The sequence below is a fragment of the Manis pentadactyla genome, chromosome 16, assembly GCF_030020395.1.
Source record: "Manis pentadactyla isolate mManPen7 chromosome 16, mManPen7.hap1, whole genome shotgun sequence".
NCBI lineage: Eukaryota > Metazoa > Chordata > Mammalia > Pholidota > Manidae > Manis > Manis pentadactyla.
The window spans coordinates 30,890,506-30,916,350 of NC_080034.1; the positions used below are offsets into that span (position 1 = coordinate 30,890,506).

At 46.4% G+C, this 25,845-nt stretch overlaps 3 protein-coding genes across 5 annotated transcripts in view; 2 read left to right on the plus strand and 1 right to left on the minus strand.

The window, feature by feature from the left end:
* Nucleotides 1–1,421: 1,421 nt before the first annotated feature.
* On the minus strand, nt 1,422–20,602 carry TAF8 (TATA-box binding protein associated factor 8). 2 transcript variants are annotated; one of them, XM_036927604.2, is made up of 9 exons: nt 20,492–20,602; nt 19,577–19,733; nt 16,563–16,661; nt 16,152–16,214; nt 14,978–15,102; nt 12,314–12,461; nt 10,832–10,974; nt 3,679–3,818; nt 1,422–3,385 (listed from the first exon to the last, which is right to left on the minus strand). In XM_036927604.2, exons 1-9 carry the CDS (start codon nt 20,534–20,536, stop codon nt 3,373–3,375), a joined length of 933 nt encoding a protein of 310 aa, XP_036783499.2. In that variant the 5' UTR covers nt 20,537–20,602; the 3' UTR covers nt 1,422–3,372. The 2 variants fall into 2 exon arrangements, with proteins under 2 accessions (XP_036783499.2, XP_057349986.1); XM_057494003.1 differs by having other exon boundaries at nt 1,422–2,670; nt 3,635–3,818.
* A 61-nt stretch (nt 20,603–20,663) lies between these two features.
* The window catches only part of CCND3 (cyclin D3), a 76,671-nt gene continuing 71,489 nt past the window's right edge, over nt 20,664–25,845 (plus strand). Inside the window, exon 1 of one of the 2 annotated variants that reach the window (XM_036927611.2) lies at nt 20,664–20,846. The gene's annotated coding sequence lies outside the window, so the exon portion shown is untranslated. Of the gene's footprint in view, nt 20,847–21,794; nt 21,980–25,845 lie in introns of those variants that run through there. The other variant, XM_036927610.2, reaches the window with a different exon arrangement.
* MED20 (mediator complex subunit 20) overlaps nt 21,861–25,845 on the plus strand; it is a 101,323-nt gene continuing 97,338 nt past the window's right edge. Inside the window, exon 1 of the mRNA XM_057494010.1 lies at nt 21,861–21,979. The gene's annotated coding sequence lies outside the window, so the exon portion shown is untranslated. The remainder of the gene's footprint in view (nt 21,980–25,845) is intronic.

A 25,845-nucleotide genomic window follows, 5' to 3' on the forward strand; every position in this document is an offset into this window, starting at 1 on the left:
GTAGAATGCAAAATGGTACAGCCAACTCCACCTGGAGTTTCTTTTACAATGAAACATGTAGCTACCATAGGCCCCAGCTACTGTATTCTTGGACATTTACTGCAGAGAAGAGAAAACTTAGTTTACACAAAAACCTATACACAAATGTTCATAGCTGCTGTATTTGTAACACCCCCAAATTTGAAACAGCCTAGATGTCCCTCAAAGTGTGACTGGCTAAGCAGACATGGAATACTACTCAGCAACAGAAAGACTGACACACACAAAAGCCTGGACAGTTCTCTCACAATTTGCTGAGTGACAAAAGCCAATCTTGTGAGGTTATAAATTCTATGACTCTGTTCATATAATATTCTTTAAATAAAATTATAAATATGGAGAAGAGAGCAGTGGCTGTCAGGGGTTTGGGATGGGGAAGAGAGGTGGACATGCTTGTAAAGAGAGGGGGCCTTGTGGTCACGGAAATGTTCTGATATTTTGAATGTATGTGGCAGTAGCTATTTGAATCTATACGCGACAAAACTGCATAGAACTATACACACACACGGGAGATGGTGAGGTATGACAAAGCTCTGTGGATCACAACCAGTACCAGCTTCCTGGTTTTGGTATTGCATTTAGTTATACAAGATGTTACCGCTGGGAGAAACTGGGTGGAGGGTACAGGGAACTTAGTGACAATTTTCTTTGCAACATCCTGTGGATCTACAATTAAAAAAAAAAAAATTCTGTCAAGATCCATAATGGGATATTTACAAATTAAGTGACATGGATCTTGAACTTGCTTTAAAAAATTAAATGATGTAGGTCTTGGATTTCTCTTCTAAAAAGTGGGAGAAATAGATGAAACAGAATAGAAAAGATGTTGGTGATTGCTGAAGCCAGGTGAAGGGTATATTGGGAAAGTGTATGTACTTTCCTCTCTAATTTTGTTGGAAAGTTTCTCAAATAGAAAGTTTTAGACAGTTCCTGGGGAGTGTAAGGTTGAAGGCTCTGGGGGGAGGGGTGAGCACGTGGGACACTGATGATGTGCCAAAGTCCCCGGCTGCTGCCCCCTCCCAACCTGAAAAATGTGCCTTAGGCTAGCCAATCCTTGCACTGCTGTAAATCTAAGCTCTGCCTCCCCTTACCTTCTTTAAAAACTCGCTGCCTGCCCTGCTGAGTGTGACTTCCCCGGCCTGTGTTTCAGACTGAGGAATATCACCCGGGAATTGTGCTCAAATAAACTGCCTGGCCTTTTGTTCCCTCTCGTTGCCTGCTTATTTCGGCTAGAATTTATCTTAAGGGGGTACTTGGTCCAACAAAAAAACTTACTTATCTGTCTACAGTCTTACTGCTGTAATGTTTGAATACAGATTAAGTTCAAAGCATACAATTCTGTTTTGAATGTATGTGGTGGTAGCTATTTGAATCTAAACGCATTTTTAAAAACAAAGTTTTTATTATGACCTTTATTAAGAGCTCATAAATCATATCCTTAACCTGGCTTTATTACTTCTTCCCTCTACGAAGTCTCCCAAAGTTATACAAAATAGAAATTTGTAAATATACACTGAGAATTATGCACAGTTTTTACACAATAGTCATGTCAATTTTCAAGTGGTCTCACCATCTGCCACGGGCTCTCATCCAGGGCAGAATCACAGTAGTACAGCCTCTGAAATCGCAACAGAGGGAATGGCGACTCTTCTCCAAACCCCACCTCATCCCATAACAGCATTCAACAGCTGCTTGGAGAGTAAATGGAAAAAGAGCAACTGTAGACGTGTTGCCTGGGACGAGCACCCTGAGGACAGTTCAGCCTTGCATCCATCATGGCTCAAACCTGGGACTGTGTTTAAACTCAACGGGCTAAAAACCGCCAAGAACCAAATCACCAACTCTGAGGTCAGCACAGGACCAATCTGACTATTTTCAACTGGAAGAATTTCAGGTCACTACAAACAAGGAAAACTCTTACTGGATCCAGAGGTGGGGAAATGTAATTTTGTAACATCCCCTCGTTAGTTACTGACAAGCAGCTCTTCCCTTCCAGGCAATGGGATGAGTGTCCTAGAGAACAGGGAGGCTCAAGGAACACAACCTGCTGTCAAGTCACCAAATTCTCCAAGAACACAGAAGGTATGACTGTGAAGCCAAGTGTAAGTTCAGGATGGGCCTTAGGATGCTAACCCAGGGAACGCTATTCATCCTGTGTTAACTTCCGGGTTGCTGGCATTTTTCTTCCTTGGCCTTGGTTTTTAAATCTTTTCCTTTGGCGACCAAAGGGTTTCAGCTTACGCAGCACCTTCTGTAAACACTTGTTTTTTGGTTTGTAGGGTATACATCAAGTCTTCCGTCCCCAGGAGGCAAAGAGGTTAACAGATTCAGACGTGTTTCTGGAAGAAGACCTTGGCTTAGCTGGCAGGCTGCTTTCGGCCCACCTCTGCTGTAAGGTGAAGACATGGCCTTCTGTCCCTACCAGCCTTCCAGTGGGCCGGTCAGGTTTCTCAGCTTTCAGAATACAAGGCCAAGCCGTTTTCAAAATCTCACCCCATGCCCCCATCAAATCTTCTTCCAGTTAGTTCAAAATTGGTGATTCCATGATTAAGCCACTGATCTAGGCCCTTGTTCAGAAAAACCTTTTTCCAGGATGGGGCCGGGCTTAGTGGTTCCCAAGCAAACATTCTCCTGAGGTAAACAATAAATGACAAATCTCTCAGGAGAGAGCATTGCCCTGCACTAGGGAGCTGTCTTGATGAGAGAATCCATGTTGCATGCGTGTGTCATTCTCCTCCACGTTAACGTGTCTGCTCATGCCCCCTGACGTCAACCCCAGGTCCTGTACTGTGTGGGCTCCCTGTTACCACTAAACTGAGAAAGAGCAAAGTCATTTCAATCAGCTCAACAGGGCAGGTGGAGCCCAGATGAGAGAAATAATGAGGTTCTGGGACAATAAATTGGTGCCACAAACTGTTTGCATCAATACAAGGGCTCCACATATTCTGAAATACAAACTAGGCAAACAAGTCTTCTGGCAGTAAGCAAAGCAGGCACCGACCCTTTCTTTCCTGCCATCTTCCACGATCTTCCAGGTTTCCCAGGAATTAAGTCCTATGATAAACATCATATCCCAGTGCTCCCATGCGCCATAGTATGGCCTGGTTGATTAAGAAAGCCTCATTATTATTACCAGAGTATCTTCCTCAACCCAAACATCCAGTGAAAACAGGTAATTATGATATAGAGTCTGCTGTTAAAATCATACTTTGTCACACCCTGGCTCAACCACACAGAGGCCACCCTCTCTTCTTCGCTTGAGGGTCTTTAACTCCCCCTGGAGGGTGAGTGAGGGTGGTGTCCGTGTCTCTGTACAAGGCAGGCTTCCTCCGCTCACGAGAGGGACCTAGAAAGGAGAGGAATCCATGGAGCCTGCCTGGTGGGGGTCCCACCTGCTCCCCTTCTAGGGGGAACAACTCCAGGGCTGTGAGGGCTGGTCCTAGGCTGCACAATGCCCAACCTCTCTGCAACAAGAGGTTCATATGGGAGGCAAGGGGAGGAAAGGGAAAATACTTGCTCTCACCAGAGGGACTTTCCCCAAGGCTCAGACCCACTGGCGAGCCTCTCTTCTCTGCCAAGGGGCAGGGGCGACTACCTCAGCTGGCCGGAGAAACCTCTGCACCCCAGCCTCCAACTCACTTCTTCCTGCGGATCTTGGGTTTCTTCACAGGGCGCAGGTAGGGGTTATCGATGACGCTCTCCTCCCCGTTCCGGCTTCCCAACAAGGCAGGGTTCTGCTGCAGGACAGAGGTGTTTTCCTTCTCGGCTCCAGAATCATCCTTTGAGCAGAAGCCGAAATAAAGCAAAACAACACCAATGGTATAAGGAAAGAGATCATGCCCTTAATAAGAACTACTATTGGCATCCCTTTCATTATGACATTTTAGAAGCCCAGGGAGCACCTTTTCTCCCATGTGCCTATCTCAGCTCCAGACAGAATGAGGTCCAGGTGGTGGCTGGCTATCACAGGACAGCAACAGCAATGGCTTTGATACAGTGGAGCACAGAACACAAAACCTGGAACTTCTTGAGAAGGCAGGGATGTGAGTTAGAAAGACGGGAGGGGGAGGGAGTGAGGGGCTAAAATTTAAATGCTCAAAGAGGAAGCCTAGCCTGTGGGGAGATGAAGAAGAAGTGACCCTCGATGCTTCCTGTAGGACTGAGAGGCACAGAGTGACAACCATTACGTGTTCGGGGCCTCTCCTAGGCCAAATCTGTGGAAATCACAAAAGATTTCCCCCCTAATTCTGAAATATCTGTTACTTGTAACATGGTACCAATGACCACACTGCAGTGGAGTCCAGACCCCTGTTGAGCCCTGAGGGTCCCCCATCGAGGTACCAACATGGGAACATCCCAGATCATCTCCACCTGCAACCTGTGGGTCAGGTCTTATACTGTTTCTTTTTTGAGGAAAGTGATTTTAGAGAAAAGTTTATAAGTTTACATATATTCAATATGATCCCACTTAGAAATTTTTACAAATCACCTTTGTGTGTAGATATAGAAAAAAGTAGTGAGTTGAAATTTTTAAAACTGGTTCAGGTAATACAGGTGACTGATTCCCCTTTCCTTATTTACACTCTCTTCTATTTTCCAAGTTCTTTAAAACGAGCAGAAGCTGCAGGGGAGGGGAGAAGATCACATGAAGAACTGGATCCAGAAGCTCAGGCCCTAAGGGACTTTCAGTGCCAGAAGGGACTGGTTGGGCTGCGCCCCCTGGTGACAGGCCAAGGGTTCTCTCACTGAGATTTTTGTTCTGTAAGGAGGCAAGAGGACCTGACCTCATCAGGGAGATTCTGATGTTAAAAGACCCCAGAGTAGGTGCTGACATCAGATGGCATGAAATGAACAGCAGGTTCTTCCACAAGGGACAGCAGGCCCAGGCTGAGGACACTGGTCTCTGGCTTACTGAGCCTCCAGAAACTGGCTCCCCTCTAGGTTCCCTGGCAAGCCTTTTCTCACTGCCCAACAATTCTGTTCTCTCCAAAGCCCCAGTTCCATCCCTGTGCACCCATCCCTCCAACACCCTAACCCAACTTGGGAGGGCCACAGGTGGCCTGCAGCCATCTGGAACTGCTGGAGGCTCTCCTGAAAGTGAGTGCCCCAAGACCAACCCAGCTCATGCCAAACACAAGCTCTGGCTCCAACCAGACTTGCCTTAGGTATCTGGCTCCAACCATTCTTAACTTAAGGCTTCATTTAGTAACTCACCCCCGAAGTCCCTCCTATCATTTCTTTACACCAAGTGTAGAGAAATAAGTGAGCCTACCCTGACCCTCAAAGTCACTGAAGGTTCACTTCGATTGTGCCTTAAGTGTTTCCGGAGATAATAAGGATGGAGGTGACAGAGTCAGGGGTGCTGAAAAGTCAGCCGTGGGACCCCTGCTGGAGGGGACCAAGGCTCCCTCCATTCGGCTCACTTGTCTCACAAGGCCAGGCGTGCGGCCTGAGTCTGGGACAACAGCTTCTCTTCCCCCAAACAGAGCTGGTAGAAATGCCACCTTCTTGCCTCCTTCAGGTGGTGGCAGCCTTGAGAAGGGGAGGGGTAAGAGGAGTAGATAAAAGAAGTGAAGTATCCAACTGGCTGAGGTTTGTTAAAAAAAAAAAAGGAGGAAGCAGAAGGGTCTGTCAGGAGCTCCGTGGGAAGACTAGGCTCAGGCAACCTGCGCAAGCTCCAGTGAACCCTGCGTGGCACCCAGGCCCACAGCTTCCAGTGCCATTTCCAAGCCAGTGACTCCCGTGTGTGCCTCTTGCTTCTTCCTGACCTCTACGCTTGCACAGCCAACTGTTCGCTCAGCACCTCCACGGGTGTCAAGCAGGCATCTCAAACTTAACGTGCCTGAAACCTTCCCCTGTGCATAAACAGCCCTCCTGCAAGACTCCTGCTCACAGGCGACGGCAAACTCAATCCTTCCAGTTGTTCAAGCCCCCAAACTCCACGGTCATCCTTGCTTTATTCTCTCTGACATCCCTCAACCAACCTCTCAGGGAAACCACTGGCCCTTCCTTCAAAATACAGGTAGAATCTGACCACGTCCACGACCTCTAATGCAACCACCTGCTAGGCCCTGCCACTATCTCTCACCTAGACAACCGCCACAGCACCCTGACTCATCTCCCCCTGAGCTCCATTCTTGTCACGACAGTTGGCAGTCCTTGAAGCAGCTCAGGTATGTCCCTACTCTGCTCCACACACTCCCACAACTCCCATTTCATCCAGTTCCTAAAACTGCCTACAGGGTCCTACCTGATCTGACCTCAGCCACACTCGCCTCCATGCTGTTCCTCAGGGCCTTTGCACATGCTACTCCCTTTCCAGAACACTCTCTAGATATCCACACGGCTCACTCCCTCACCTCCTCCAAGTCTCTGCTCATCACCTTTACAGTGATGTCTACCCTGAGCACTCTACTTAGAACTGAAACCTCCACCCTTTACCCTGGACCTTCCCTTACCCATCTGCCACAATAGCACTTTCATTTTTTTTTATTAAGGTATTATTGATATACACTCTTATGAAGGTTTCACATGAAAAAGCAATGTGGTTATTACATTCACCCATAGTATCGTGTCCCCCCCATACCCCATTACAGTCACTGCCCATCAGTATAGTAAGATGCCAAAGAGTCACTATTTGCCTTCTCTGTGCTACACTGTCTTCCCCATTATCCTGCCACACCATGTAGCACTTTCATCTTTAATGTACTATGTAATGACTTATTTATATATTACATTCATGCCATGTCTCCACACTCCCAGCACATAGGCTCTTAAATGGCAGATCTTTTATTTGTTCTGATCACTGATGTATCCCAAGTACCCAGAACAGTATCTAACACATACCAGGAACTAAATAAATACCTGAGTAAATGAATGACACATTGCTCATAAAAGAACAAAAGTTTAGACACTGGGATTGTCTGCAGAAGGCAGTTAGCTCAAAGGCATGAAGAAAAAAAATTCTATTACACACCAATTAAAAATGAATAGTCCCTTTATGTTCAAGCAGATGGAGAACCAGGTTAGACAAAGTAACTACTGGCAATAGTCCTTAGGAGATGTGCTGCCATCTACAGATGAAAGAATAATTAAAAATCCCAGTTACTTAATTCACTGTAACAATGTCTGTAATGCTCCAGATAGAAAATTACTTAAATGTCCCCTGGGGACTGGGTAATCCAAGTGTTCCGTCCATCCAGTAGAATTTGGTGAGGCTGTGAGGAGGGAAGAAGCAAGCAACTGCTTCTGCAGAGACACGGAATGATCACCAAGGGAGACGGATAAGGAAGCAACAAGGGGAAACAGTTTGTGATCTGCTGTTTGTATTTAAAGCAACAATAAAAAACTATGTCTCCAGAAGGATACACAACAGACTGGTGACAGTGGCTGCTTTGTAGGAGGAAAGTGGATGACAGGGAACAAGGAGGGGAGAGAATTGTCACCATACATCCTCCTCTATATTCTGAATTTTGAAACATAAGATTGTATTTGCCAGTCCAACAAAATCACATTAACAAGTCCAATCGATTGTACACAAACTGCTGCTAGAATCCTTTACTTGAAGTCTTATTTTTTTATTTATTTACAGATGAGCATGTGGTTGTACAGCCTGAAACAGCCTGAGGGAGCAGTGGGTGCCATGAACTGCCAGGTGCCAGGCACCTGATATACATTAGCTTGTTTTGTCTTAGGCTCCTTGCTTCCTGGTGGTAGGTGTTCCTATTCCTATGTGTACTGTGAGCAAACAGACTGAGATGGTAGGTAAGGCAGCCAGAGCCCCATATCTGGAAGTAGCACACCCGGCACTGAGGCCAGGCCAGCCTGACTCCAAGGGCCAGGTCTACACTGCTCCCCGGCCTCTCAGGATCCAGGAGTCCTCCGGTAGCTCCCGGCATCCTCTTTGCCTTGTTTCACTCACTGCCACAACCTCGCCTATGTCATTCTGTCAGTGTCAGATAACACATCTGCGAGCCCCTTAACTATTTGTACTTACAAAGGGATGGTGACACTTGCTTAGAAGATTCCTCCTCCTAAGGTGAACCTCCTAAGGTCACCAGATCTCAGACCAAATTAACTGAGTACAAAACAGAAGTGTAGAAAAACAAGTTCCTTTGCTTTATGTAGAGCCATGGACTCCCAGCCCTAATTCTGAAAGGAATAATTCAACATTAAAGAAATGTGTGCTTGAGTATAGCACAGAGAAGACAAGTAATAACTCTATAGCATCTTCCTACACTGATGGACAGTGATTGCAATGGGTTGGGGGGTTGGATTTGATAATATGGGTGAATGCTGAAACCAATGTTGCTCATGTGAAACCTTCATGAGATTGTGTATCAATAACTTAATTTTCAAAAAAAAGAAAGGAATGGTGCTCCAGCAAGGAAGACTGACAGCAAGTAACAGAGACAGCACTGACACTCCCCACCGGGCACCGAGCTGTGGGTGCCATGTGGTGCCTCACACCTTACACATGAGGAACACCTGGTCCAACAATAATGCCCACTCGGCATTCTTTGCTTAAAAGCCAAGGCCAGGATGGATCAATATGGGCACCCAACACTAAGGGTCCTGTTAGCGTGACAGGCCTAAGTGCTTCCAGAAGTTCTGTTACCACTTGGCCCTTTCTCCCAAGGTGCAGGCACAAGAGTGGGGTCTTACCCTCCTTTTACTTGCCAAGTACAACACATTGATAGCCAGAAAAGGGCATCCATAAGTCCCAATGGGCACATCTCCTCAGCCACCTGCATCTCTGTTGCACAGGCTTGGTCTCCTATCCTGGGTGTGCGGAGTCTGTAATAAGGTCAAGCTCTCCACTTTGTCACTAGATCCCGTGCCCTCTCACACTGAAGAACATCATTTCAGATGCCTCTCTCTCCTGCACCAATTTTCCTTCTTTACCAGATAATTTCTATCAGCACACAAACATCTTCTTTTATCTTAAAAAAACAGTTCTCTTAATTCCTTAATTTCCCTATTTTGTTAACACGCCATTTCTCTCTTTTCCTTCAGACAAAATTCCTTGAAACAATTATCTACATAACCATGTCCAACAGAACTTTCCATGATGGTATAAATGTTCATATCTGCACTACCCAGTATTCGAGCCACTGGCCATAGGTGACTATTGAAATGTGACTAAGGAACTGAATTTTTAGTTTTATTTCATTTACATTAATTTAAATTTTAACAGGCACATGTGACTGGTGGCTTCTGTAATGGACAGCATGAGTCTGTCACTGACTCCAATTTCTCTTCTCCCACTCTCTTTGAATTCACTGCAGGCCCTTGCTGTCATTCTTCCTGAAATTGCTCTGTCAAGGTCACACATCACATTTACAACTGCCCAATCTAATGGGCAAATTCTCAGTCCTCATGTCACCAGAACTAACTGCAACCTTCAACACTGTTGAGCGCTCCCTTCTCCCTGAAACACATCCTTCCTTTGGCCTTTAGGACTCCGCACTCTCCAGGGCCCTCCCACCTCTCTGGCTGTGGCTTCTTCAGCTCCAGCTCTGTGGCTGGTCCCCACTCGACTCACCTCCCTCATCCTCTGGACAGTGGGGAGCCCAGGGCTCAGGCCTTGCACCTCTCTTTCTTTTATCCTCACTCCCTCCCTAGGAGCCCATTTAGTCTCCTGGCATGAAACTAGCTACACACAGATGACCCCAAAATCTGCATCTCTAGCTTTAACAGCAACTCAAAGTACAATTCATACACCCACCACTTTGCCTGATTTCACCATCTGGATGTCTAATAAGCTTCTCGAACTTAACCTCACCTAAACCTGAACTCCTGGCTTGGCCCTGTACACCTGTTCGACCCAACAGTCTTCCGTATTCTGCCTGTTGGCTACTCCATCTTTTCTGTTGTCCAGGGAAAACACCTTGCATTTATCTCTGACTCTCTCTCTCATATCCACTCCATTAGTTCACTCTGCTCTGGCGATAATCTAGAATCTGACCAAATAATCTATCTGACCATGTCTTAAAAACATTTGCTTCTAGTACCATCTCTCGATTTACTGTAATAGCCTCCTAAATGGTCTCTCTGCTTCTGCTTTTACGCTCTAGAGTCTACTCTTAACACAGCACCCTGACTGATCCTGTTAACAAACGTACATCAGATCCTGACCCTCCTCTACTCAGCATTTCCAGTGGCTCCCATCTTACTGAAAGAAAGCCCAAGTGCTTAAGATAGCTTTTAAGATATGACTCCCTTTGAGCTCTCTGACCTCATCCCTGCTACTCTCCACCTTGTTCATGCCGCTCATGCCATGCTGATGTCTTGCTGTTCTTCAACCCAACAGCTCCCACCTCAGGACCTTTGCATCTGCTATTCCTTCTGCAAAGAATGCTCTGCTCCCAGATATGTTCAAGCTTTAATCCCTTCAGGTCTTTACTCAACTGTCACACCCCCCTGGACCTGTACCTAATATTACATTCCCCCACACCTATACCTACTTCCTATCTCCTAATTTATCATCTTTCCTTAGCTCCATGAGAGCAGGAAATTCTCTTTTGTCTCCCACTAATCTCCTAGCCCCTGGAACAGTGCCTGGCTTTGGCAGGTGCACATTCTATATTCGCTGATTTGATGAATGAAACTCCAGGACACAGGCTTGTCTCTCAAGTGATCCTGTACACTTGGATCATCAGGAGCTCACCAAGCAAGTCCCTAATATAAAGCCAGAGACCTGAGGTACGCATGTCCAATCCCCAGGGTGACAGGCTGAGGGCAGCATGGGCTAGTTCGGGGGTACTCTGAGGCAGCAGAAGGCAGGACCCACCGTGCTGATATGAAGAGGGAGGTTCTCTGTGTCTGTCTGCTCATCCTGCTCCGAGGAATCTGTCTCTTCCATTTGCTGCATCTCCAGCTCAGATGGAAGAAGAGCTGTCAGGTAGGGGATGGTGAAAGGTCTGGCAGCAATCACTGGGGAATTGGAAGAGAGGCACAGTTCCACTGTCAGAGTCCTTGCAGCCTGGAGCCTTATGAGAGATCAGTAAGCAGCCCAGAACGACAATAATGATTAACATGCTCCAAGCACTTACTGTGGGCAGGCAACATCCTAAGCGCCTTATGCCTGTTACTTTTAATCCTTGCCTCTAGCCTACTAAGTACAATTACCAACCCCATTTTACAGATGAGGAAACTGAGGCCCAGGGAGGCTAAATGAGCTCTTCAAGCACCAGAAAGCAGCAGCAGGAGATATGACCTCAGACAATATGACTTCAGAGCCCACTTCTACCAAATACCACTAAAATCACACGGAAGTGGGGCTGAATCCTAGCAAAGCATCAGCTCAATGATCCTGTGTCCTGGGTCAGTTAACCCCGGCCAGCCTCATCTCTTGAGCAAGGACACAGATCTCTTCAGCCTGGACCCTCTGCATGTGTGCATAGCCACTGAGCTGGAGGCACTCCAGGTAAATGAGTGCTCTAGTTCTTTCAAAAAGCAGTGAGGCTGGGAGGAGAAAGTGATTTAAAATATATATATGTAAGTTAAAAGAAAGTCTGCACACTTCTCTGGTAGAATGTGATTATCAGGAGTTAAGATTACTGTAACTGAGGCTCGCATGTGGGGGCCTGCAATCAGGAAGAGCTAGGTTTGAATGCTATCTTTTAGCTGTGTGACCCTGGGCAAGTTACTTCATTTCTTGTCTATAATCCCCGGCTCCTATAATGGTGGTGATAATAGTTCCCGATTCCTAGGCTCAAGAGAGGATTTAATGAGATAATGCAGGGGAAATGATGAGTACAAGCGTCTGGCACTTAATAACTGTTACCTGCTAGTATTCCAAGGCCACACCTGAGCATTCAATAGGAGCATGCTGACTGAATCAGGCAAACTAGTCTTCCCTGTTCACCTCTGGAAAAGCTGCAGAGGTGGTACCAGAGAGAGGACATCCTGAAGGGCAAAGCCTGGCAGGTGTTCTGGGACTGCCCTGCCCCCTGATGCCAGTGTCCCTTCTACTACTGGGGCTGCCACTTTTACCCTATGAGACTCACTGATGCCAGGGCTCAGTCACCCCTGAAGTAGCCTAAATTCAAGGTACCCCAAGCAGCAAATGCCAACAGAGGTCATTACTGTTTTGGAGTCATCAGGTAGGGACAGGCCCTAAAGATCTGGGAAAAGCAGCCAGAAATCTGAAGAATAAGCTGTAACCCAGACAAGGACAAAGCTTAGTCGCTTCTCCCTACCATGCAGAGAGAAAGGGAAGACAGTTGATAATCTGACTGGCAATTCAGGGCCCACACCGGGAGACTCTCACATGGAAACGTGCTGACATCATCTTTGAAAAGACTCTGAGTCTCGCCTGTCTTGGCCATAAAACGGGTGAGTGCCCGCTCCACATCTCGTCTCTGGGATGCAGCCTTCTCCCGCAGGACCTGGTAGTCTGACACAGGCTCACGGTATGTCTAAAAAAGAGAACAGCAAAGACACTGGAGTAATACCGATGGATTGTTCTGCTCTCCTCAGGTGCCTGCCTTGCTGTTGCTATGTCCTCTCATGCCTTAAATGACCCCCTACCGTCATTTAAGGCAGAGCTCCCCAAGGACAATGGAAGGGCCAGAAAGAAAATGATGTAACTATTATCTGTATTTATTTTTAATCCCCCAAATTAAGAAACACACAAATATTTACTACAGCAATTGACCACGGGCCTTCATTTAGCTTCATGACAGCTGGTCTCAGGCATTAGAGATGCACACTGAAGGAAGAGTGGGTATCCGCCAGGGAAGCCCTCCCAGGGACGACTGGTTCCATTAGGGCAATGTGACATCCTGCAGTATGCGAGCGGCTGCTTGTATAAATTTCAGATTGTACTGTCTTGTTTCTTAAACCAACCCTCACAAAATGGACATGTCCCAAACAAGTCCCTCAAGGAAATGCAGGCTAAAGATATTAACGTAAGTGCAAGTGACGAAGAATATGGCACACTTGACACTCCCCCCAATCCAAATTGTGGGCTCTTTGAAATCACCTTATGGAGCAAAAAATGACTGAAATTAATCAGAATGAGAAGTCAGCCAAAACATTTTAAATCATAATGGTTAAAGGTGACACTTTAACAATGACCAAAAAGTAACTACTCTTCATGATGTAGATAGGATTTTTAAAGGAGATGCTCAGAAACATTTCTACTGTTCATTCAAGTGTGTCAGCTACACAGTTCCCATATCCATGCTTAAAGAATTTTATGACGTGGTTAATATCTTCCCCAAGTAAAGAATTTGAGTAGATTTTGAAGATACTTGTTAAAAATAATTATTTTTAAGACAATTGTTTGATATTCAAGCTGGGTATTTGATAGAAAATTTTAAACAAAATTATTCAAATAATTGGTAGATGACAATAAAAAAACTAGTTTTATGATTTATTAAGGGCATCCAGTGATGCCACCTATTTTATAATTTTCCAGCATGAGAGCTATTAAAGTATCAGAATAAACTGATTTTAGAATCAGATCTCCAACTTAACTATTCTACCCAAGTATTAAAGCAAGATTTAAAAAAATAAAAAGCAGAGGCAATCACATAGTTGCCACTAAAAAGGAGTGAACAGGTTTCCTGAACTTTTAATAAGGGTCAGATTATCTTGTAATGTACATCATTTTAGCATAGTGTTATATTATAATATTCCTGTAAATAAGCAAACAGATACTGGAATATGTGCTTAATATCTGACTGACAGAAATACACAATAAGAGAGTTCAAAATTGTTGTGTGTTGAATGTGTCCCCCTGAAAGAAATACTAAGTCCTAACCCCCAGCACCGCAGAATATGAACTTATTTGGAAATAGGGTCATTGAATGATATAATCAGTTAACAGGAGGTCTTACTGGAGTAAAGTGGTACTAATCCAATATGACTGATGCTCTTATGGCCACATGAAAACAGAGACAGAGAGAAAGTCATGTGAAGACCGAAGACTAGAGTGATGCATCTACAAGCCAAGGAACACCACAGACGGCCTACAAACCACTGGAACCTAGGAAGGGGCGAGGTGTCAGAGGGAGCCTGCTGACACCCTGATTTTGGATTTCTAGCCTTGGGAACTTAAGAATGTATTTCTGCTGTTCTAAGCCATTTAGTTTGTGGCATTTTGTTACAACAGCACCAGGACACTAACACAGAGACCACTGGTCAAAGGCAATGGCTGTATTGCAATGGTGGGTGACCATCTATTCCTGTCCCCACCCCGTGTCCTGAGGTGTGGAGAATGTCCTGGAGGACTTGCCCCAACAGCCTGCATGACGCTTTATCTGCACCAGGACACGGTGGGGAGGCAGGGACAAAGGAAGGGTGTGGAAGGGCCTCGGGACACTCCTATGCACATCAGACCTTCCCAAGGGAAGGTGAGGCTGCTTGTCTGGCAAACGAGAGCACATTCAAACCATGGAGGACAATTCAACTTGTCCTCATAACAGACCTAGAATGAAGAGTTATGGTAAGTCCCATTTCATGATTTCAACAAGTATGTTTTAAATAATCTGGACATTGTGGGGTATTTCCTTTCCCTGATTTCAAAAATAACTCTATTCTATTACAGAAAATTTGGAAAACCCAGAAAAGCATACAAAAAACAACACAAGTTAACAATAATTACACCAAGAATTACTTCAAACATTTTGCAGACTCTGTCTTTTCTCTGCGTGGCTAGGTACTTAAGTGTTTTGGTGAGATAGGCAAAATCACACCAGTTTCGATTTCTTTTTATTTTTTTATTTGTTGACTGGCTTCGATTTCTTTGTTAACTATATTTTTGTCAGCAAACTGGAGAACACAATTTTCCTTTGCCAAATTGTTTTTCAATGAGGAAAGACTTTCTGAGTTCTTTTACCAACAAACTTTAGGACTCTAGTCTGACAGTCAGTAGGAATTGACTCTGCTGTTCCATCAGTTGCAGCCCCCCTAGTGGCTTGTCACTCACCGGAGTTTTGATGTAGGTGTGGGGGTCAGGGAACTCAGGAAAATGGCTGGGGATGTGCGGCGGGTGGGGCCGGTTCTGCCCTGCCGTGAGGGCCTTGGGGGTCACTGGCTGATTGGTCACTGGAGCTGCAACAGAGTCACAATCAGTTATTCTTCCACCCAGGATATTGGCTCTCTACCCAAGATCTCCTTTTCTTAAAGCAAATGATGAACCTCAATGATCTACATAACGCACACTTTGTATTTCTTTCAAGAAAAGACTTTCAATGGCTTGAGGACTTGAGAAGGTCCTCCCCACAATGCCCAGCCTGGGTGGATGACCTGGAGTGACATTTCCATCTGTGACTATCTGCCTAGCATGCCTCTTGGGAGGCTGTGACAAGTTTACTATATAAAAGGGCATGCTGAGGGGCTCAAATAAGTAAGTTAGGTGGACTGTTAACTCTTTTCACAGAACCCAGGTAACAAACACTGAGCCAGGGGAAGTAAGTGTGGGTTAATGATAGCTAGAGGGACTGAAAATGGCACATTCTGATGCTACTTTGAGAGAGAAGTTCCTAAAGATGTAAGCATGAAAAGAGTGATAGGAAAAAAAAATTTAGCAAATTCTCCCCAGGTCCTACTAGACCAAACTAGTTACCTCCAACTCAATTTTTAGCATTCAGCTTACCTAAGGCAAAGGTCATCAAACTTTTATGTAATGGGACAGAGAGTAAATACATTGTTTTGCATGCCATACTGTCTGTCACAACAACTCAACTCTGCCATGAAAGCACTAAAGCAATCACAGATAATACATAAACATGGCTGAGTTCCAATAAACTTTATTTATACAAACAGGGCTTGGGCTACATTAGGCCTACACACCATAGTTTGTTGACTCTTGATCTAAGGAAGAACAAGAACTTTAAAATTTTTCAAAGGGTATCGATTGCTCCTCGAGGGCTGATGTATAAACAACCACAGCAACACCTCAGAAACTATTTACGTTTTTGATGACTGAACTTCACATCCTAACCCTATTAGCCCAAATAAAGAATTTATTATAAATAGTCCCAAATAATGGAAAGGAGCCTGCAACAACAAGTAGCTACAAACTGATCCCTGCCCTCTTTAATTCATTCATCCCAAGCATTAATTGAGCATTCAGGAGGACTCAGTTCAAAGTCACTTACGGGCAGTGATGACCATCCTCTGAGACCGCTTTGCATAAGCAGGGAGAGTGTCCACGTTGAAACCTAAGAAAGAGGAAAACAAAAATCACTGCCCAGACCACTGGATAGTGAACACAGAAGGGGACAGGTAGTGCTGTGGCCAGAGAGCTTAAACTCCCAGCTCAAGCAAGCACTTTGCTACCATTCAGTAGAAGTTCCAGCAGAAACCCTCAACAGGGAGTTAGCAGGTCTCTTAGATGCATTCAGGGGAATCCTCTTTTGATAACTCTGTCCAGCTCAAAGCAAACTAGAAGACTTGTGAGGGAATTCAAGAACCCTCAGAATACTTAGCTGATCCTGGGAGTCTCTTCTCTCTCTCTTGTAACTCCAACTCAGCTGCACTGAAGAACTGGAAACTGGAGGTGTACTCACCCATCTCAACAAGTGTGACCACAATATCTGACAGTGTGGGCTGGGTCCTGGCTGTGTGCTCGCAGTAAGACTTGGCACTCCTCCCAATTTCTGAAATATCTAGGAAAGAATCAAAGGCATAAAGTCTTATTCTCAGTTCCTCGAAAGTTAAATAAAGAATAACCACATGAGCCAGCAATTCCACTCCTAGATATATACCCAAGCGAACTGAGAGCAGGGACTCAAACAAATACTTGTACACCCATGTTCAAAGCAACATTATTCACAATAGCCAAAAGGTGGGAACAACCCAGTGCCCATCAATAGATGAATGGATAAACAAGTGGTCTACACAGACAATGGGTTATTATTTAGCCTTCAAAAGGAATGAAGTTCTGACACACTACAACATGGATGAACCTTGAAAACATTAAGCTAAGTGAAATAGGCCACACACAAAAACTAAAAAATTTTAAGATTCTATTTATATGAGGTACCCAGAAAGAAGAAAATTCATAAAGAGAAAAAGTAGATTACAGGTTGCCAGTGGCTGAGAGGAAGGGGGAATAGGGAGTTACTGTTTATGGATACAGAGTTCCTATTTAGAATGATGAAGTGTTCTGGAAATGGATAGTGTTGATGGTTGTGTTGATGGCTGTACACTGTAAATGTATTTAATGCTACTGAATTGTACACTTGAAAATAATTAAATTGGTAAATTTTATGTTACATATACTTGCGACCAAAAAAAAAATAATAATAAGTCTTATTCTCTGGTGGGCAAGTTTTTGTTTTTTCTGCCTGTAGCTGAACCTCTACTTTAGAGTCATGCTAAAGTCCTTCAGGGAAAAGGAGAAGTGTGAAACTGGGCTCCATGAATGGGCCATGTTTCAGAGGCAGATAGGCAGTTCCGTGAGATTTCTGAAATTGTGCTAAATTTTATAGACCAAAAGAGCCTTTTTGTGGGGATGGATCCACAGATTTCATCAGATTTGTAAAAGGGGTCCCAAAAGGTAAGGAACCCCTGCTGTAGGGGCCTAAAGATTCAGAAGATAAAAGCAAGTTCTGTGTAACAGGGAGTTGTCTAACTGAAGACCTACTACCAACCTGCCACGCTACGCTGAGCAAGTCACTAACACTGCCACCACACAGGGACATGGTGGGCAGCATGTGTGTACTGTGGGGGTAATCTAATTAGAATCCTGGTAGAACATCTTAGAAATAAGTCAGGTGGCAGTTAAGATATCTTCATCCAATAGGACTTTTTCTTACATGCCAGCAGGTCCTAGGGTGTCAAAGGTATGTATACAAAATGTAGAAAAGTATATGGAGATGGCGCTCTGAACCCAGACTAAGATTGGGGTCCCAAGAGGCAAAGTGACTGTAGTCAACAAGTATAACAAATGTGCCCGATGCTTACAACTAACACAAATCCTAACACAACCCAGGGCGACTGACAACATGGAGCTGCTCAAGCCTTGACAGGCCGTCAGTGTAAGCCATCCACCCTTGTTTTCCTTTTGCTAGAAGTGGCAGACTTTTACACTATTTCCAAATCTTTAGTTCTAATACTCATAGCTTTCATACACAACTATTTTAGCTCCACCCCTGTCAGTGGCAACCATTTCTTCTGAGAGAAACGAGGCCTCTTGTCTGGTGGTATGAGAAAAAACTCCCTCAACTCTAAGGACCTTTAAACACTGAACTCCAAGATCTGTTAAGGAACTGAATCCTCATCTGTTGGGAACTACTGGCCATTCCTTTAGGACAAAAGTTCTCCACCTGTGGTCTGGGAATCTCTGGGTGTCCCTGAAAACCTTTCCAAAGTCCACAGGTCAAACTATTTTCAGAATAAAATTAAGACACTCTGACTTTTTGATTCTCACTCTCTCATGCAGTTTTCCAGAGACTCTATGACCTGTGATGATATCACGGCTCTTACAGATAATAGAACATGTGCTTGTGCATTACTATGGCTTAAAATTTCCTCAGTTTTATTTTCTAAGGTGGCAAAAGTCTCTCTATATAAAGCCCATATACAAAAACTCCTCAGGGTCCTCCATTTTTAAGAGTCTAAAGGGTTTCTAAGAACAAAAAATTTGAGATTGCTGCTTTAGGAAAACTATGGTACTTAAAAATTCTAAACATAAGCTGCAGAGTCACCTCACCCCAGATCACACCCTTCCTGGGACAGTTCACTTCTACCGACTGATCAAGACCTAAATACAAAGGCAGGGCCTTCTGCTCCTGAGGTGGGGCACTCTGCTTGGCAATAACCACTCCAGAGCTTCCCACCGAGTTGGCTAACTCTCTGTTCAGTCTGTAGTGCAGTTCAACTTCTCCTTTGCTTAAACCGTTTTTTCATTTCCATTGATAGGTGTTGACTCCTTTCCCTAAAACACCTTAAATAACCCCATCCCTCATCCCATCCTACCAGCTCCCACCCAAAAAAGGTCCAAACAGGGAAATATATTATACACGCAGAAAGCCTATGTGAGACCATTCCAGGCTCCTAAACCCCAAGACATTTCCGTTTAAAACTGTCCTTTTTTCCCCATTCTATAAAATGTATTCACTCTCATCTCTGTAATTACTCTCTGTATCACATAAGATAGTATTTAATTATCTAATGTGTTGCATCTGTTTCAAGGGAATTAATCCTGCTCTCCAACAATACTGTAAACTCTTTGAGCACGGAGAACAGTAATACTAACAGCACCTACAAGCCATCAAGAACTTAAAATGTTCCCAGCATCAAATGTTTTATGTCTACATCTCACTTATACTCATAACTCCATGAGGTACTAATTATTACCCCATTTCACAAATGAGGAAACTGAGGTTCAGGTTTAGTGACTTGCCCAAGCTACTGAGTGGCAGCACAATGACTTACAACCAGGTCTATCTGATTCTAACACCTGTAAGTCACTTTAGGATGTTCTTTTTCTTAAATCTGCTCTAACACTATCACAACGCAGGATGCAGAACAGATGTTTGGCTGACTCGAAGAAGGCCTATTGTATCCTGGTACTTACAGCTCTGCAGCATCTCTGTTAGTGTTTCCACAGATGCTTTCTCGGCGCTTTCAAACCCTGCCTCTGTCAGCAAGGAGCTCACAACCACTTGCAGGGTTCGCCTCCGGGCCAGGTGGTAGTTATCAGCAGGGTTAGTGGACTGTTTACTTCCTGATCTCTGTGAATCAGCAGGCCAGAAAGAGAGAGATCCATCCACAAGGCAAGGATGCAATCATATAGTTCCCATATTGTCAATGCTAAATATTTATCAGTGCTTAATAAAATGTGGTAGCCTCGGATGTTCAGACTTACAGATCTTGGCCAACTGAGTAATCATTGAGCATCCAAGCGGCTCTAAATACGGAGATCGCTTTTCTCTCTACCAAAATCTTAAAACTCCGTAACACAAACGGGCTGTTTTTTACTTTCTCTTCAGCAGATTATCAGAATATACAGTTGAAGAGACAGACACGCATGATGGGATTGAATTCATGCCTATATCCCAGAAAAATCTCTCTCGTTCCTCCCATCTCCACACCATTTCACTAACAAGGAAAATTAAAGCAACTACAAACTACGCCGAGGAAAAGAGAGCAAGGGAGGCACAGAAAAGTGGGAAAGCTAAATATTTTGAAACGCGAATCCCTCCCAACTTTGGCTGGCCAATAAGAAGGCGAAAACGGGGTCTTCGGCCCAATCAGAAGGTGTTCCGGGTTCCCAAACCCCAACAGGGAAGGAGCCACTAGGTACATAGGTCTACCAACTCAGAAGGCCGCCGCCAAGTCCCAAGGAGGGGGGATGTACGGCCTGAAAGACCCTCCTCCACTCGGAGCTCATAGTGGGGCTGGATTTCGTATGAGCTTGTTGCCCAGGCTAAGGGAAAATTACATAATGCCCAGACTCTCTCGGCTTCGGCTTCGCGCCTCGCACCCTTACCGTTCCGGAGCCGCCAGCCCCGGCAGTAGCCGCTGTATCGGCCATGTTGCTTTGCGTAGTGTGCGCGAGCGCAGGGCAGGATGGGACATGTAGTCGTTGGACTGGGAAGGGCGCGAAGGGGCGGGGCGGAACTCACCCCTCTGGGCATTTCGAAATCCCTGCGGGGTAGTGGGTGAGTTTGAGGACCTCGGCTCCTGTGACCTGAGAGCTAACGGTTCCTAGGACCCCAGCGAGCCTCGGAATTGGCCAGGAAAACGCATCCTCGGTTTACACCTATTTCAAGATGAAATCGTTTCTCATAAAGAGCACACCTCTGGAACGCTCCAAAGTTGCCTGATTTGTTAGCAACACCTGAGTGAGCCCTGCCCCGCCCATCGCCCACTCCCACCGCCCAGTCCTGGTGATTCGCTCTCTGGAAGGGACCGGGGAACCTGTATTTTAAAGCTCTCCAGGTGATTCTCCAAGACCGCACATTTTGGAAAACCTTTATTTTGGGCTGACGGCCCCTCAGCCCGCCAATGGCCCACTTGGAACTAAGCCTAGCAACTACCTATTGCAGGTCTTCCACTGCGTCCCGCTGCCGTCTCCCGCTCTGTCCGCAGATATTTGCAGGCGAGCCGGGAGGCGCAGGCGGCGGGAGGCTGTCCCCTGTCCGCTTCACTCCCGGGGCGTTGCGTCCACGCAGTGTCAGGTTTTCTGTGGCTCACTCACCCGTCAGCCGCTCTGGGTGGGGTCTTTTCCTGCTGGGACTGGGGCCGCACCGTGCCTCATTTCACCAGGTTTGTGGGTGCCTGGCAGGACGGAGATACTGTGTTTGAATCCTAACACTCGCTAGCTGTGGGGCCTTGAACACATTACCTCACCGTTCCTCAGTTTCCTCTTTTGTGAATCTGGGGTGGATTTGATAGCAGGTGAAAAGATGAACTAATACACACAAACCGTCTGTCACAGTGCCAGACATATAGTAAGAGGTCACGAAACAGCGCCTAAGGTTTTTGTTAATTTCCTGGGTGGCGCGTGGATGAGCCGCAAAAGCCCAGAAGGCACAAGTCAGGAAAGCTGCGCTGCGCCTGCCCCGCTGCTCGCACCTGGGCCCGGGAGGCGCCGCGGCCCCTCACCTAAGGCACGTGGCCGGGGTCAGCAGGCTGGGGTCGCAACGCAGGGTGAGCCGCAGGGCTGCGCCACGACCAGTTGCGGCCCAAACCTTAGCTGAGCGGAGAATTCAGCCCCTTTGTCTCCTCCGCCCCCTCTTCCCCACTTCCTGCCCAGCTTTAAACCCGGGATCCGCGCTGCGGCGCGGACTTTGTAAACACGCCGCGCCTGCGGGGGTGGAGACTGGTTCTGTTTGGGCGCCTACGGGAGGTGTGCACGCCCCTCTCGGTGGTGGCTGGAGGTGGCGACCCCGACCTTCCCAAAAACAAGCCAGCGGCGGTGGGAGAGAAAGTCTGCTGCCACAGTCGATGCTCCGGGGGCTCACCTGCCAAGGAGGTAGGCTCGAGGTCTGGGAAACCAAGATAGATGGGGTGTCAGCATCAACCCCCGTCGCTGGGGCCTCCAAGCTCACGCTGGATGCGCCGGAGTAGGGGGTCAGGGTGGGAGGGCTAAGGAATTAACCGCGCTCCCCATTACTTCCCCGATGTCTCCCAAAGCTCGGCTCACTTTCTGTCTGAACGAGCTGTTCTGCACGTAGTTGAAAGGCAGAGGAGCCTCCACAAAGCCCTGAGCCCTTTGCGCAGCCACCCTCTAAGCAGACTTGTGGCTTCATTGGGCTGCCGTCGTCCTTCATACCTCAAGAGATAGGGGTGGGAGATGAACAGGAGGGCAGACCCAGTGCGAGCAGGGAGCCTTCGGGTCCTGCTGCCAGCCAGGTGGTGAGAGGCCAGAGGACAGGGCTGGAAACAGGGACCCCTCGTATTCGTCCCTCTGGTGTCAGATGGGTGCACCAGCGATGGCCTTAGCCTCTTCTGTGCCTTCCATTGTGTGAACTGGAGGAATAATTGAAGAAATTGGTTGTTGTTACTAAGGGAGTATTAATGTATTCATTTACAAGCATTGACCACCTACTGAGTGTCTGAAATTGTGTAGGATGCTGAGGGTGCAATGATGTTATTAATCAATAGCTAGTTTGTGGATGGGGTGTGGGAAGGCGGTCATAGAACAGCAAAGGTACCATGCCAAGTTGGGCTGGCTGGGAAGGCTTCAGAGACGACATTTGAGTAGGGTTCTGAATGATGAATAGTCACCAGGCAGAGGAGTGGAGAAACTTTGGGGGGCACTTATTCATTCTGCAGAGCTGTACTGAACCTTGACTGTGGCATTGGGCATTGAGATAGAGTGGGGACCCAGAAGCAGTACCTGCTCTCTTTAACCCACTGTCCAGGCACCAAGAAGAGGTGAGAATGAAAAGAATGAATTCAGGGAAAGAAGTTTCTGGGCTAGTCCCCAAGAACCCAGAAATTCCCAGCTGTGTGCAGCTGGGAGGGTCCACCCCCGGGGTGATGTGACAGTTCCCACATGTGGGGCACCCCTTTCCTCATCTCTGGACTCTAGGATTGTTTCATCTAGCAAATCTTGATCTGTACTCCCCATCACCCCCACCTCAGTTCTCTTGGGGACCAGACATGGGTGAAGAGAACTGGATCTCTCATTGCCTTCCTGGAAATTCTACTGTTCTTTTACTTCCTTGAGAGATGACACACAACAATTTATGAATTTAGTCAACACCTGTTTGCTGTGGCCATATCTGCCTGCACAGGCTAGGTAGTCAGAGCTTCTCCCACCCTACCGCCCTGGAATTTAGAATCAAAAGCAGCTTTGAGAATTCAGGAGGATCCCAGCCTTTGCTGAGTCCTTGAGACCATGACCTCTGTGGTCCCAAGAGCTTTCTCTTTCCTGTTTTCTTCCCTCAAGGGTTCAGAATACTGGCTGATGTTCTAGAGTACTGTCAGGTACTCTTCAGTTTTAGGTAATGTCTCATTTAACCCTTCTACCAGTCCTATTAGGTAAATACTAGGATTATCTCCATTATATGGATGACAAACTTGGAAGAGAAGTAGTTTTGCTAGAGGACACCAAAAATAAATGGCAGAGCTGGAATTAAACCCAGGTCACTTGGCTAGCCTGCCTCCTTGACTGAACACATCGAAAGTGCGCTTGAGCCAAGAGCTAGGATTTTCTGGAAGGGAGTCTGTAGGCCTGTATCCTGGGTGATACAGAGGAGAGCAACCTTTTAGCTGATCATAGGTGTTAGTCCTGTTTATAAGGAGCTCCAGCAGGCCCAGAGTAGGGTTGTTGGAGGGACATGGTGTGTGTGTGTGTTTTATTACCCAGGTTTGATGTGCCAGCATCTGGGGATGTGGGAAACCAAGACACCTCTTTTTTGGGAATCCTGAAGAATAGCAGAGACCCTCCTAATTTGGATTTCAAGAGGAATAGTCCATCTCGGTAGTTGAGTAAAGAAGATGGTCAGGAAGTGGAAGCAGTCTTAAGATGCTTGCCTCTCTTCCCCACAGCTGCTGTAGCCTACAGTTGCATGTGTGTATTTGACCCCATGACTGCTGGCCGACTGAGGCCATGCGGGCTGCAGACAGGGGTTCTGTGGGCTCCCGTCATTTTCCCCTCACCTTTCTGAAACTCTAGGTTTCTCACAAAAGCCTTCTGTGCAAATTTGGGGAGGCCTGAAGTGGTCCCTGTCTGCCTGCAGTCAAACTGTCCTGTGCATCTGCCTTTAAGAGAGGGGTATGTGTTGGGGGGGGGGCATGGTTGTTGAGGGTAGAAGGAAGCCACCCCAAGATAACAAGTAAGCAAGAAACTAAGTTCAGAACTATGCAGACCTCCAGGCTCTGTCACATATACCCCTTCCTCCCCTTATCATCTAGGGTGGGGTGTGATGGAACCCTTGGCATGCCCCAGCCCCCTGCCCCAGGCACTCTCTTGGCTGGGGAGAACAGGTTGTACTCTTGAGAAACCACAAGAGGAAGTTTAGGGAGGGCCGGGGGTGGGGAAAGTTCTGGGGCCCCTGCCAAGTTTCCCTTTCTCCTCTGAGTGGTAGGTATATTTATTTTGGTGTGTTTCTCTTGCCCCCAAAGACGTTTAAATTTTAAACCCTCTCAGTTTCTAAGAGCTGTCAAGGCCTGCTCATTACAGTGGGGGTAGGGAGAGGGATTGTCCAGAGACACCCCTAGAAATGGGGCTGGAACAAGGTGCCATTTTTGGACTTCACCTGGGATTGGTGCTGGTTGGAAAAGGCTGCCTAACTTCATAAAGTCTCCTTTTCCCTTCTCTCTGCCTTTTCACCTTTTCTTCTCCAAAGCACTCCCTACAGCCCAAAACTCAGAGGAATGTGGTTTTATAATGGCCACTTAGGAGCTGAATGGTGTTGCCAAGAGCTGTCCTAAGTGTTTCACCTGCCTTATCTCATTTCATATTCACCACAACTCCAGGTATTAAATACCTCTATCCTCAATTTGCAGATGAGAAAAGTGAGGCTCAGGAAGGCTAAGAAACTTGCCTGAGGTCACACAGCTAGTAAGTGGCAGACCCCAGGTTTGAACACTGGTTTTTCAGACTTCAGAGCCTGTGCTCTGGACATCTAAATTGACCCCCAAATCAGAGCATCAACCCCCCAAAATATCAGACCCTGAACAGCATGAGGTTGAGATCAGAGGCGTTTTAAAAATGTTGCTGCTAGTGTGGGGAGGGGATGGCTTGGGTATAGAATTGGAAGTTCCTCGGAAGTTAATAGATTAAAAAGGGATAATTGAGTGGAAAAAAGATGTAGTGGGTGAAAGGTTGAAGTCAACGCTGGAAGGCTGAAGCAAATGGGGACTTAGGGATATAGTAGCTGTGTTCGAATATTTGAAAGGTTACCCTTGGAAGCCTCCAAGTAGAGGGTCAGGGGACTGATGGAAGCAGATTTCCAAAAAGTGTAAGAACTTTCAATGAGTAATTACCTGATCCCCTTCAGAAGAAATGAGTTCCTCATCTAAGGGAGTCGAGAGCACATGTTTACGAGGGGCTTCTACTAGAGAGAAGACCTCATAGCCCCTTCCACTCTAAACCTGCCTTGTGATTATTCACCTGCTTGCCCCCTTCCACGTCATCCTTTTCCTCCCCTGCGCTTTCTGGCCCATGGTCGTCCCCATCTGCCCACCAGGTGGGGCTGTTGCCCAGTGTGTTGCTCCAGGGGCTGCCGGATTGGTGAAGAGCGCCACCTGGTCCTTCAGCTGCCAACTAGTTTCATGGGGCCTCTCCCGGACCCTGTGCCCAGCTGTCTAACATACCAGGGCCCAGAGAACCACTTTTGACCCAGCACAACCCCTATAAATGTGCTCATAGGTCTCCTACGGGCTCAG